Source organism: Schistocerca serialis, chromosome 7, assembly GCF_023864345.2.
Source record: "Schistocerca serialis cubense isolate TAMUIC-IGC-003099 chromosome 7, iqSchSeri2.2, whole genome shotgun sequence".
Classification (NCBI taxonomy): Eukaryota; Metazoa; Arthropoda; class Insecta; order Orthoptera; family Acrididae; genus Schistocerca; species Schistocerca serialis.
This window is the reverse complement of record NC_064644.1, coordinates 125,682,400-125,694,657: the sequence shown is the minus strand read 5'-3', so window position 1 is coordinate 125,694,657 and position 12,258 is coordinate 125,682,400. Positions and strand designations below refer to the sequence as shown.

Below are 12,258 nucleotides of genomic sequence, written 5' to 3'. Positions count from 1 at the left end.
AACTTGAATTGTATTTTCCTCTTTTTCAATGTGTCAGGCAGTGGTGGTAAATGATTCCAGTTTTTGTATACTATACCAATGGCATTGGTACATTTCGCATGGAGCCATAGAAATAATTCAGGGCTTGGATACCAATTGTCTAAACAAATGGTATCACCTTTGTTAAGGTATATCAGTAACAAACTCATAAATACATCACCTGATTTCCCCCAGCCAGAATTTCTGGATTCTATTTCCACTGCAGCACTGTTGTAGACACTATAATCTAGAATTAATTACTGTGTATGTCATAGAATGAAAATTTTAATACCAAACTGGCTACATTTCTTCATACTTAAATTTTCGAAAGGGGCTATAGCCTAAAGGAATTTTGTTCTTGTGTGCTCTGCATTGAGCCCTATTTTCACAAGAATATCTTGAGATGTGGCCAAATTGTCACTAATGTGCAATAAATGCAGATTCAGTTTGTACCAGTTCCAGGACATTTAAGTGTGAATATATTAGTGTTTGAAGCAAAGAATCTGTTGATCAATATTAATTCACTTCTAACTTTTTAGTTCTTAGCACAAATAGGGAACATGCCAAGAAGCAATAAAATTCTGCGGGCTGTATATGCTTCCATCATGCTAACCTGCTGCGTACTGTCGTCCTTTTTTATATTCTTTTTATTTATTTATTTATTTTGGTAAGAAATATGTAGTAATTATTTCTCTTTTTCCGAATGCTAGAAATAAATTCAAATGAAATAAAATAAAAAAGTGTAAATGACTTCCTAAATCACTGAAGTCTATTGATATACCGCTAAATGTGTTCACGAAGTGGTGACATATCGTCACAAGGATGATCATGTGACCAGTCACGCATTCTTTTTTGTGATGAAGCTTCACTTACCAGAAGAAGAACCTTTCTGAAAAACTTTCTCATGGTGTTGAAGAATCAGCTGTACTTCCAGACACTCCAAATCTTCCTCGGAGGGAATGTCCAAAGTATCCCTACCATCTTCATCTTACTACTCTTGAGGATTTCCGTGATTTCCTTGTCCATAAATTATCTTCCAACATTGCATATGCAATACAGGCACACACTGTTGTCTCATCAAATCCAGAAACAGGACTGGCCAGTGAACAACTCGTAAGCAGAAGGGCCGAGGAGCAGGTAGCACTTCGCGACATTACAAAGAGCCACCTGCACAGGTTATGACAGTGCTGGCAGGAATATTGAAATGAGGAAAAAGGCAAGTCACTGTTCTACTGTGCTTGTTTACCTGCTCCTGCGCCACATGTTCATGAACGTCATTGCCGTTGAGTCTCCCTACCTGTCTGCCGTAAGTGAATTCCCAAAGCTGCCTGGACATTCCGCCAGCCAAGCATATGCGTATGCCCCTAGCCATCTGCGTGTTGTACCTGATGAGTGTAGATGTAGGTCCCTAGCTGTGAAAGGGTTAAGGGATTCGGATTGATAGTTTCATAATGAATAATGCTGCTTGTTGCTGCTAATCCAGCATCAGTTTTCATAGACAGTTCAAAATTTAACAAGAACCAGTAGTAAAACTTGCATTGTGACGATAATCACCATCATTATGGCAGCTTTAGTCATCTCGTGGATTACAGGAAATTCTTTTTTGTTCATCACTCGTAAATGATTGCAGGGTGTGATGATACCTGGGACCCACAGAACTGCATATGTCGTTACAGAAAGTCTCCTTGTAAGGGAAACAGTACTAGAAATTCCTGCAACTAGTAATGTGGATTTTACACACACTAAGTTACTACTGTAAAGTAGTTTAGACAAGGAGGGAGGCAGTTTCAAAGCACTATCAAACTGAATAATTCGATGTATATATGCTGACTGAAGTGGCAAATGAAAATTTGTAGGCTGGGTTTCGAACCCAGGTGCTCACTAGGCCGATGTGCTAACTACACCACCACCCTGGCACAGTGGCTTTGCACAACTGCACGAACTACCCAACATACCTCCTCCCTCAATCCAGATTCCCATTCAGGTCTCAGCCCACTTGGTGTCCCCCTAAACACGGACAGCATTGCGTAAGCTCTCAAACTGTTTTGGAATAGCACCTCAGCAGTGAACGAAATGGGGAATCCTGCCTGAAACCCCAGCATAGGTGCTTTGTTCAAATGCAACTATATATTCCAGAGATCTTTTCAAGACCCAAACCTGGGGGGAGATGTGTTAAGTAGCCTGTACAGTTGTGCAAAGCCACTGTGCTAAGGTGGTGCAGCGGTTAGCAAAATCTGCCTATTGAGCAGGAGACTCGGGTTCAAACCCCAGCCTTGATACAAATTTTCATTTGTCACTTCAGTCTGCATATATATATCGTAGGTATTTGAGACTTGAAAAGGTCTCTGGAGCCATATAGTTTCATTTGAACTGAAATTTACCTCGTTTGCTGGAGGCTTCCCCATTACTTTTGCAAAATTTCTGAATTCTTCTCGCAATGCTAAAGCGTGCTTCTGTGCACATCAATGTTCATCAGAAAGACGAGGAAGCAACTCTTTATTTTTGTTGCACTGCTCCTCCTGGCCTAGGCTGATGGGTGGAAAGAGTATCTGGCACTGCCAATGATGGGCCAGTAACCACATCACCACTCGTGAGTAGCTGTATTAACTTATGACACAATACAACTTGGCACGAAAATCACTTCACAGTGATTGCATATGCAAGTTTCTCAATTAGATCGGGCAGTGGACAGACACAAAAAATTTGCGAGCTGAAGTAAACTGATTTCTGCCAATTCAGAATTAGGTAACTCTTGTTTTTCTCTTTGTGAACAAACTGTATAATGACCAAAGTGTGTGTTAAGATGACCCTGAAATCATGACAGTTCCTGTCACAGGACTGTAGCATCAGTAAAGAGATGTGTGCACATACTGTATCCCAACTGTTCTGAAGCTGCACCCAGAATTTGGTGCTGGCCAGCAGCTCGAGTATAGTTTTTTGCTCACATTTTGCACTAAATTTTGTGATGTCACGTGAATGATGGTGTTCACAGTAGTAGGTTACTTCACTTTTCCCCCTTCCTTTATCTACTGAAAAGTGTGTATTAAATATATTTTTGTTAAGGTGAAGCATGGGCTGCAGCAACTACAGAAGGTCTTCTTGTGTATGCACTAGACACAGCACTGGTGTTTGATCCCTATCAATTAGATGTTGATATAACACCTTCTACTGTTCGAGAAAAATTGTATGACCAGGAATTTTCTGAAGGTATGTGGCTTTTGTATTTGTTAACTATATGGTTTTTGTAATTGCGTGTGGATTACTTTAATATTTTATTATCCTGTTTTCTTCAGCTTTAATGATGGCACTGAAACTGAATGAAAAAGACTTAATTAAGGAAGTGACTGAAAGCACTCCAACAGATTATGGTAAGTCTGAAATAATTCATACAGTAGCATAATAGTACGCATTTTTATCTCCGTTTGTGTGTAAGAAAGGGATGTGTTAGAATTAGTGAAATTCTTCCATTTCTTAAAAATAAATGTGTTGTTTTTACTTTACAGTTAACCTGGCTGTTCAGTCTCTTCCTTTGCCATATGTTGAGAAGATGTTGAAATTCTTGGCTGAAATGGTAGAGTCATCAAGGCATTTGGAGTTCTATTTAATTTGGGTCCAAACCTTGCTGACTCTGCATGGGCAGAGACTGCAGAATCCTTCATCACATTCCACAATAACAAGTTTTTTCATCAGACTGCAGAAAAACTTAAATAAAAAGTACCAGGACCTCATGAAAATGTAAGTATTATTGATAGTTTAAGTAAAGGAACCAAATACAGTTTTGTTCTTTAAGAAAGTCCAGCAGACAGTAACAAGGTGTGTACATTGCAGGATAACTGGGGAATGTTTTCACCTGGGCAAAAAACTGAGAAAAGCTTGGAAATTTTGCATAACTCCAAAAATTTTATTATTTTAGTCTTCAGTTAAATTTTTGTAATTTTGACAGGCAAGAACTGCTACACCAACAAATTATTTTACTTTAGCCCACTAGGGCAGAATAATACTGCAGCAATTTAACATAAATGCGAAAATAACACCAAAATAAAACTTTAGTTGCAAAGAAAATGTGCCATTTACAACAAGAAAACAGTGCAGACACTAGCATCTGCCAGCAGCAAAATGTGTAAAAGGCTTTAGGGCGAAGAGATGTGAGCCTGATGAGAAATGCTACATAACAGTATTGCCGAGTAAAAATAAATAGAACTGACGTGAAACACATCACTGATTATCCATACATAAAATATCCAGTTTTTATAGCTTGGGACCATGAATAATTCATTTTAGTACTTGTTCAGTTGTAACTTCTGTAGGTTACAATTCTAATTATGCGGAATTTGAAAGTGTTTAAATACTATGTGTGCATCAAATAAGAGAGAATTAATATTTTCACCTCTTACAATAAGATATCTCAGTCTTCATTGCAATTCTTAAGAAATGTTTTAAAGGTGTTACTAACAATAATACTACTGCCTAGTAAGAAGTGTGTTCGCATTGAGCATATAATCTCCTAGTAGTTACCACATGTTTACTACTTTCCTCTCAGAATACACTGTAATGTAAAACTAACATGTAAGCATAGTTATTAAACTAGCTTTTTTCTTCATTTCTAGATGTGACTTCAACAAGTATACCATTAGAGTGCTGCAGAATGTAGCAGAACACCGAGAAAAGGCCGCCTTAGCACTAGAAACTCTCTCTGTAAATGATGACAATCTGATGTCTGAGTAAAATATTTTTTATCAATTTTTAATAAAAATTATATTGAAACATGTCTGTATGTATTTGCTGTACACGTAAAGTTTCCAAAAGTGCTACATTACCAATTCTATGTAACATTATACAATTAAATTCTGTGTGCATGTTTTACTTTGTGTGTGCCACACTTTGACAGTTGGATATTGAATTATTAAAAGTAACCAATCAGTAGATCGAGAAAACAAGATTCTACAGTACATTGATAAATCCACTTTGGAGGCAATTTCAAGTATGTTGCTAAACGAATCCAAGACATTTCAATGGCTGTTTAATATAGGATGTTATTCCTTGCGTAAAACACGTGAAAGTCAGCGTAACAGACTGATGCGTAGCGCACAAGCACTTGCCTGGGTTGCTGTATTTGGTGAGGGGGTATTTCTTCTGTTTATTACTTATTAATTACTTACTGTAAGAGTGCATGGGAGTATGGGTTATAGATTTAATTTTCTTTAAGGCATTACTTGGTTTACTGCGACTGAAAAATGCTTGCATTAACACAGCAGTGTAATCAGTTGTATTCATGCTAGAATTAAAAAGAAAATATTTATGGTTGGGAAGGGGCACCTGGTTGCTAAACTCTGTATGGGTTTTTTATTAAGTCAAATATGCCATGCACAGAGGTAGTTCTGACATGGTTTGAGTGCCACGGGGTCGACAGAGCTACATTCTATAGCTGCAACAGCCAAAAGGCAGTCGGTGTCTTGAGCAAAGCACAGCTTCCAAGATTCTCAAGTGTACTGCCATCTAGATATCTCAGTGAACGACTGTTCCACCAGCATCAGGTGATGCTAGAGGCCTCATCGACTCTGCATTTTGCTTGGTGGTAGAGTGTCTCAGTTGCTTTCTGTCTCTTGTCGCATCTCATATCCGGATGTCACTTGGTATTGACTCCCACATCCATGTTAAATTATCAGTCACGTACTACCCACTTGTGAGAAACCTGGACAAGCTTTGAAACCAGGAAGGACGTCTGCTAAGCTGCCTCACCTTTTTACTAAGGTATCAGGGTGATGCATGACATCAGCATCCCTGTAGCTAACCACAGCAAACGAAGAGCCAACACCTGGCCCTGGTCAGAGAAAGGCTCTGTTTCACTGGATGACAGTTCGGTGTTAATGCCAGACAGCACTTAACTCTTCATCTACAGGCATCCTCTATACACTCCGCAGATTCATGGGAATGGGTTGACAGTCACCTGAGCCCAGTCAGAACAAGAAATAAACCGAGAGACAAATTACCAAGTTTTCTTAATTTCCAGTTAAGTTCTTGCAAGAAGATGCAGTGACAGCAGTACTGGAGAAAGTGCTGAACTTCGTGCTACCACACACATCACTTCCAACAGCTGAAATCTAGTGCTGTTGGAGCACGAAGTGATACTGTAGAGGAAATTAATCAAGAAATCAGCCAAATTCTCACCAACTCTGCTTCACCAAGGAGCAACAACTCCAAAGCACAAAGGAAAGAATTTTGTGCCCTTGGAGTAGATCAAGAAATCGTCCTTCCAGTTGATAAGGGCTATTGCACAGTTCTTCCCCAGCATAAGGACTAAGAGTGGAAATTTCTAGAGCTTCTGGACAATCCAGCACATCGGAAAATAGCAGCAGATCCAATCAAGCAAGTTTCATAAAGCACAATTTCGTCCTGTTAAAGAACAGAGCACTCAATGATTAGGTCGCCAAATCACTGAGCCGGTGCGCTGCTGTACCACCTAAGACTGTGTGGCCTACCAATGACCCTCAAGAATGGCATGAGACCCAATAGTGAGCAACACTGGGGCAGCAACATATCCCCTGGTGAAGCATCTGGCTTATCTGTTGGTCCCTCACATCGTCAAATGTTCACATCACATATATAAAACTTGGGTGATTTCATTGGTTGGCTGCAGCAGTCTGACATTATGATCAGCTTTGATGTCGTCCCACGTTTCACTCTATTCCTCTTGGAAGACTACATAAAACTAATCAATGTGAAATTCAGCCCTAACCAGACAGCCTTTTAGACTCATTCTGACAGTGACCTATTTTATTTTAATTGGACAATACTATCAGCACAGCCACTCTTTCCACTTGTAGCAAATTTGTTTGTGGAGTACTTAAAGGACAGAGCACTGGAAACTGATGAACTAAATCCTGTTTCTTTTAGTATGTCAACAATACTTTCGTTATCCGGCCACATTTGTCCAAGAAACTACAGAAATTCTTAAGCATCTGAATTTCATCCATGAAAACAGAAAATGATAGCAAACTTCTTTTACTCAACATCCTAGTTCAGTGCTGGTCTGATGACTCACTTGCCCCCAGTGTGTACTGTAAGCCAATGCCTCCAGCTGTGTCCATCCCTTGCATAATGCTCAACATTAGTACCATACTCCATTTCACCCAAACAAAGTTGGATGGCAGAGCTGTGATGCGTGGAATCCGTCTTCCTCAAGAATGAATATAGCAGTCAACAGATTCAAATGGCCCTATGACACAAAAGCACCAACGACAACACAGAGGGTGGAAAAACAGAAAAAGACAATAATAAGACTGCTTTTATACTCTTTGCTGGCAATGTATCATCAAAAATTGGAAGACTACAGCAAACATAACAACAGTGTACTTAAGAACTACTCCAAATGCCATTTTCTTTGGCTGCTTTTATCTCATCAGTTATCGGATTTTATAATGAAAAATGGACTTGAGCATCTTGACAGCCAAGATGTCACTGCTGGCTACAGAAGAGCATCACAGCTGACGCTGTGACCTGGCCAGGCAGTGGAACATCCATCACTTTGCATGTGGTAGTCATCGTGTCAATGCTGGGCATCATCAGGAGTAATTTTTAAAAAATGTTCTATGGATACTTACATAAAAAGTCAAAATATCCTACGATTTCTAAATATTTACAGGAAATTATTAAACTTCCATTTTATTACCATTGTTTAACTGTATATACTTCACAAATTCTGCATATGTTATTACCCTATACGTTGTCCTTCACCAAATAATAGTCCCCCCATGAACCATGGACCTTGCCGTTGGTGGGGAGGCTTGTGTGCCTCAGCGATACAGATAGCCGTACAGTAGGTACAACCACAACGGAGGGGTATCTGTTGAGAGGCCAGACAAACGTGTGGTTCCTGAAGAGGGGCAGCAGCCTTTTCAGTAGTTGCAAGGGCAACAGTCTGGATGATTGACTGATCTGGCTTTGTAACAATAACCAAAACGGCCTTGCTGTGCTGGTACTGTGAACGGCCAAAAGCAAGGGGAAACTACAGCCGTAATTTTTCCCGAGGGCATGCAGCTTTACTGTATGGTTAAATGATGATGGCGTCCTCTTGGGTAAAATATTCCGGAGGTAAAATAGTCCCCCATTCGGATCTCCGGGCGGGGACCACTCAGGAGGATGTCGTTATCAGGAGAAAGAAAACTGGCGTTCTATGGATTGGAGCGTGGAATGTCAGATCCCTTAATCGGGCAGGTAGGTTAGAAAATTTAAAAAGGGAAATGGATAGGTTAAAGTTAGATATAGTGGGAATTAGTGAAGTTCGGTGGCAAGAGGAACAAGACTTCTGGTCAGGTGACTACAGGGTTATAAACACAAAGTCAAATAGGGGTAATGCAGGAGTAGGTTTAGTATAGAATAGGAAAATAGGAATGCGGGTAAGCTACTACAAACAGCGTAGTGAACGCATTATTGTGGCCAAGATAGATACGAAGCCCACACCTACTACAGTAGTACAAGTTTATATGCCAACTAGCTCTGCAGATGACGGAGAAATTGAAGAAATGTATGATGAAATAAAAGAAATTATTCAGATAGTGAAGGGAGACGAAAATTTAATAGTCATGGGTGACTGGAATTCGAGTGTAGGAAAAGTGAGAGAAGGAAACATAGTAGGTGAATATGGATTGGGGCTAAGAAATTAAAGAGGAAACCGCCTGGTAGAATTTTGCACAGAGCACAACTTAATCATAGCTAACACTTTGTTTAAGAATCATGATAGAAGGTTGTATACATGGAAGAACCCTGGAGATACTAAAAGGTATCAGATAGATTATATAATGGTAAGACAGAGATTCAGGAACCAGGTTTTAAATTGTAAGACATTTCCAGGGCCAGATGTGGACTCTGACCACAATCTATTGGTTATGACCTGTAGATTAAAACTGAAGAAACTGCAAAAAGGTAAGAATTTAAGGAGATGGGACCTGGATAAACTGAAAGAACCAGAGGTTGTACAGAGTTTCAGGGAGAGCATAAGGGAACAATTGACAGGAATGCGGGAAAGAAATACAGTAGAAGAAGAATGGGTAGCTTTGAGGGATGAAGTAGTGAAGGCAGCAGAGAATCAAGTAGGTAAAAAGACGAGGGCTAGCAGAAATCCTTGGGTAACAGATGAAATATTGAATTTAATTGATGAAAGGAGAAAATATGAAAATGCTGTAAATGAAGCAGGCAAAAAGGAATACAAACATCTCAAAAATGATATCGACAGGAAGTGCAAAATGGCTAAGCAGGGATGGCTACAGGACAAATGTAAGGATGTAGAGGCTTATCTCACTAGGGGTAAGATAGATACTGCCTACAGGAAAATTAAAGAGACCTTTGGAGATAAGAGACCCACTTGTATGAACATCAAGAGCTCAGATGGAAACCCAGTTCTAAGCAAAGAAGGGAAAGCAGAAAGGTGGAAGGAGTATATAGAGGGTCTATACAAGGGCGATGTACTTGAGGACAATATTATGGAAATGGAAGAGGATGTAGATGAAGATGAAATGGGAGATACGATACTGCGTGAAGAGTTTGACAGAGCACTGAATGACCTGAGTCGAAACAAGGCCCCTGGAGTAGACAACATTCCATTGGAACTACTGACGGCCTTGGGAGAGCCAGTCCTGACAAAATTCTACCATCTGGTGAGCAAGATGTATCTGACTGGCGAAATACCCTCAGACTTCAAGAAGAATATAATAATTCCAATCCCAAAGAAAGCCAGTGTTGACAGATGTGAAAATTACCGAACAATCAGTTTAATAAGCCACAGCTGCAAAATACTAACACGAATTCTTTACAGACGAATGGAAGAACTGGTAGAAGCCGACCTCGGGGAAGATCAGTTTGGATTCCGTAGAAATACTGGAACACGTGAGGCAATACTGACCTTACGACTTAGAAGAAAGATTAAGGAAAGGCAAACCTACGTTCCTAGCATTTGTACACTTAGAGAAAGCTTTTGACAATGTTGACTGGAATACTCTCTTTCAAATTCTAAAGGTGGCAGGGGTAAAATACAGGGAGCGAAAGGCTATTTACAATTTGTACAGAAGCCAGATGGCAGTTATAAAGAGTCGAGGGGCATGAAAGGGAAGCAGTGGTTGGGAAGGGAGTAAGACAGGGTTGTAGCCTCTCCCCAATGTTATTCAATCTGTATATTGAGCAAGCAGTAAAGGAAACAAAAGAAAAATTCGGAGTAGGTATTAAAATCCATGGAGAAGAAATAAAAACTTTGAGGTTTGCCGATGACATTGTAATTCTGTCAGAGACAGCAAAGGACTTGGAAGAACAGTTGAACAGAATGGATGATGTCTTGAAGGGAGTATATAAGATGAACATCAACAAAAGCAAAACAAGATAATGGAATGTAGTCGAATTAGGTCGGGTGATGTTGAGGGTATTAGATTAGGAAATGAGACACTTAAAGTAGTAAAGGAGTTTTGCTATTTGGGGAGCAAAATAACTGATGATGGTCGAAGTAGAGAGGATATAAAATGTAGACTGGCAATGGCAAGGAAAGCGTTACTGAAGAAGAGAAATTTGTTAACATCGAGTATAGATTTAAGTGTCAGGAAGTCATTTCTGAAAGTATTTGTTTGGAGTGTAGCCATGTATGGAAGTGAAACATGGATGGTAAATAGTTTGGACAAGAAGAGAATAGAAGCTTTCGAAATGTGGTGCTACAGAAGAATGCTGAAGATTAGACGGGTAGATCACATAACTAATGAGGAAGTATTGAATAGGATTGGGGAGAAGAGAAGTTTGTGGCACAACTTGACCAGAAGAAGGGATCGGTTGGTAGGACATGTTCTGAGGCATCAAGGGATCACCAATTTAATATTGGAGGGCAGCGTGGAGGGTAAAAATCGTAGGGGGAGACCAAGAGATGAATACACTAAGCAGACTCAGAAAGATGTAGGTTGCAGTAGGTACTGGGAGATGAAGAAGCTTGCACAGGATAGAGTAGCATGGAGAGCTGCATCAAACCAGTCTCAGGACTGAAGACCACAACAACAACAACAACAACAACAAGAAGTCAGCATTGCATATTATGTGGTTAACCCCCTCAGACCTACAGCACACTGCAGTGTATATAAATTTAATATTAAGTAAACTGAGAAGAAATTAATGAATCTTGTGCTGTTTTAGTAATTCTATATTATGCTCAACTGCAAATTGGCAACATCTGTAGGCATTTCTAATATAAAAAGTGAGAAATTGTAATAACAAAATCATCTTTTATACGAAATTTCTGACCTCTTTAAAATTACCTCTAAAATTTAGGAGAAGCTATTTTTTGAAACTTGCATAACACAATTGTGATATTTTAAAAGGGGGCCTATTGTTGGGCCAATGTTATTTCCCCCATAATGAGAAGAGATCCGTTTTCAGAAGAATGACATGCTTTTAATGATACTGCTGACTCCTGTTTGGTTCAAACAATTTTCAAATTGATACAAGCACTTACAGAATGATGTAAATTATTATAATACACAAAAACCAAAAATGGATATTTAGACATTATGGACATTTTTGCTTGTACTGATAATTTTACTTTTGTGACAAGAGGTCACTTTTCCCCTTTCTGTCTCAAAGATAAAGATTTTTACTGCAAAAGTGTCTATGTTCATGTTTTAAAATGGTTTTATTAACACAACTTACAATAGGCTTACTGAAGGACCACATAAACACTTTAATGTCAAACATCTGCCTTACAATAATTGCAAGTGTTCACATAACAAGTAAATTTCTATGCACTGTGTGCTTTCCTCTTCTTAATAATGCTGCTGATAAAAAACTCTCCTGCCTTGTACGAACTGCGAACTAGTGGACCACTCGCAGTGTACAAGAACCCCATCTCATTTCCCACCCTCTCCCAGTGTTTAAATTTTTCAGGATGAACATACTCCACTACTTTTAGGTGACGTTTTGTTGGCTGCATATATTGACCAAGAGTGACACAGTCAACTCCCATTGCTCGCAAATCTGGAAACAAACAGCTGGCATTAAAAACTTGCATTTCTGGAAAGCATTTAAGAACTGCTGATTGTTCATTCATTCAGGATTGTGGAATAAATAAAATTATATGTTAGCAGGCAAAAGCAACCACTGTTGGCTAATTCTGTTAAGTATACCAGCAACAGAAAATAATCATTAGTGCTAATCTAAAAAAATGTAATAACTATGGGAACTACATGTAGATTACTTTATGTATGTCTTTGAGGGGGT

At 39.3% G+C, this 12,258-nt stretch overlaps 2 protein-coding genes across 4 annotated transcripts in view; one reads left to right on the top strand and one right to left on the bottom strand.

The window, feature by feature from the left end:
- Positions 1–4,788, top strand: part of LOC126412810 (periodic tryptophan protein 2 homolog) — a 117,721-nt gene extending 112,933 nt beyond the window's left edge. For both annotated transcript variants that reach the window (XM_050082593.1, XM_050082594.1), the window contains 4 exons: positions 3,082–3,225; positions 3,312–3,386; positions 3,522–3,753; positions 4,626–4,788. In XM_050082593.1, coding sequence (XP_049938550.1) covers positions 3,082–3,225; positions 3,312–3,386; positions 3,522–3,753; positions 4,626–4,743 — 569 coding nt within the window. In that variant the 3' untranslated portion in view covers positions 4,744–4,788. The remainder of the gene's footprint in view (positions 1–3,081; positions 3,226–3,311; positions 3,387–3,521; positions 3,754–4,625) is intronic.
- A 6,867-nt stretch (positions 4,789–11,655) lies between these two features.
- LOC126412654 (lipoyl synthase, mitochondrial) overlaps positions 11,656–12,258 on the bottom strand; it is a 115,180-nt gene continuing 114,577 nt past the window's right edge. For both annotated transcript variants that reach the window (XM_050082353.1, XM_050082354.1), the window contains exon 7: positions 11,656–12,015. In XM_050082353.1, coding sequence (XP_049938310.1) covers positions 11,780–12,015 — 236 coding nt within the window. In that variant the 3' untranslated portion in view covers positions 11,656–11,779. The remainder of the gene's footprint in view (positions 12,016–12,258) is intronic.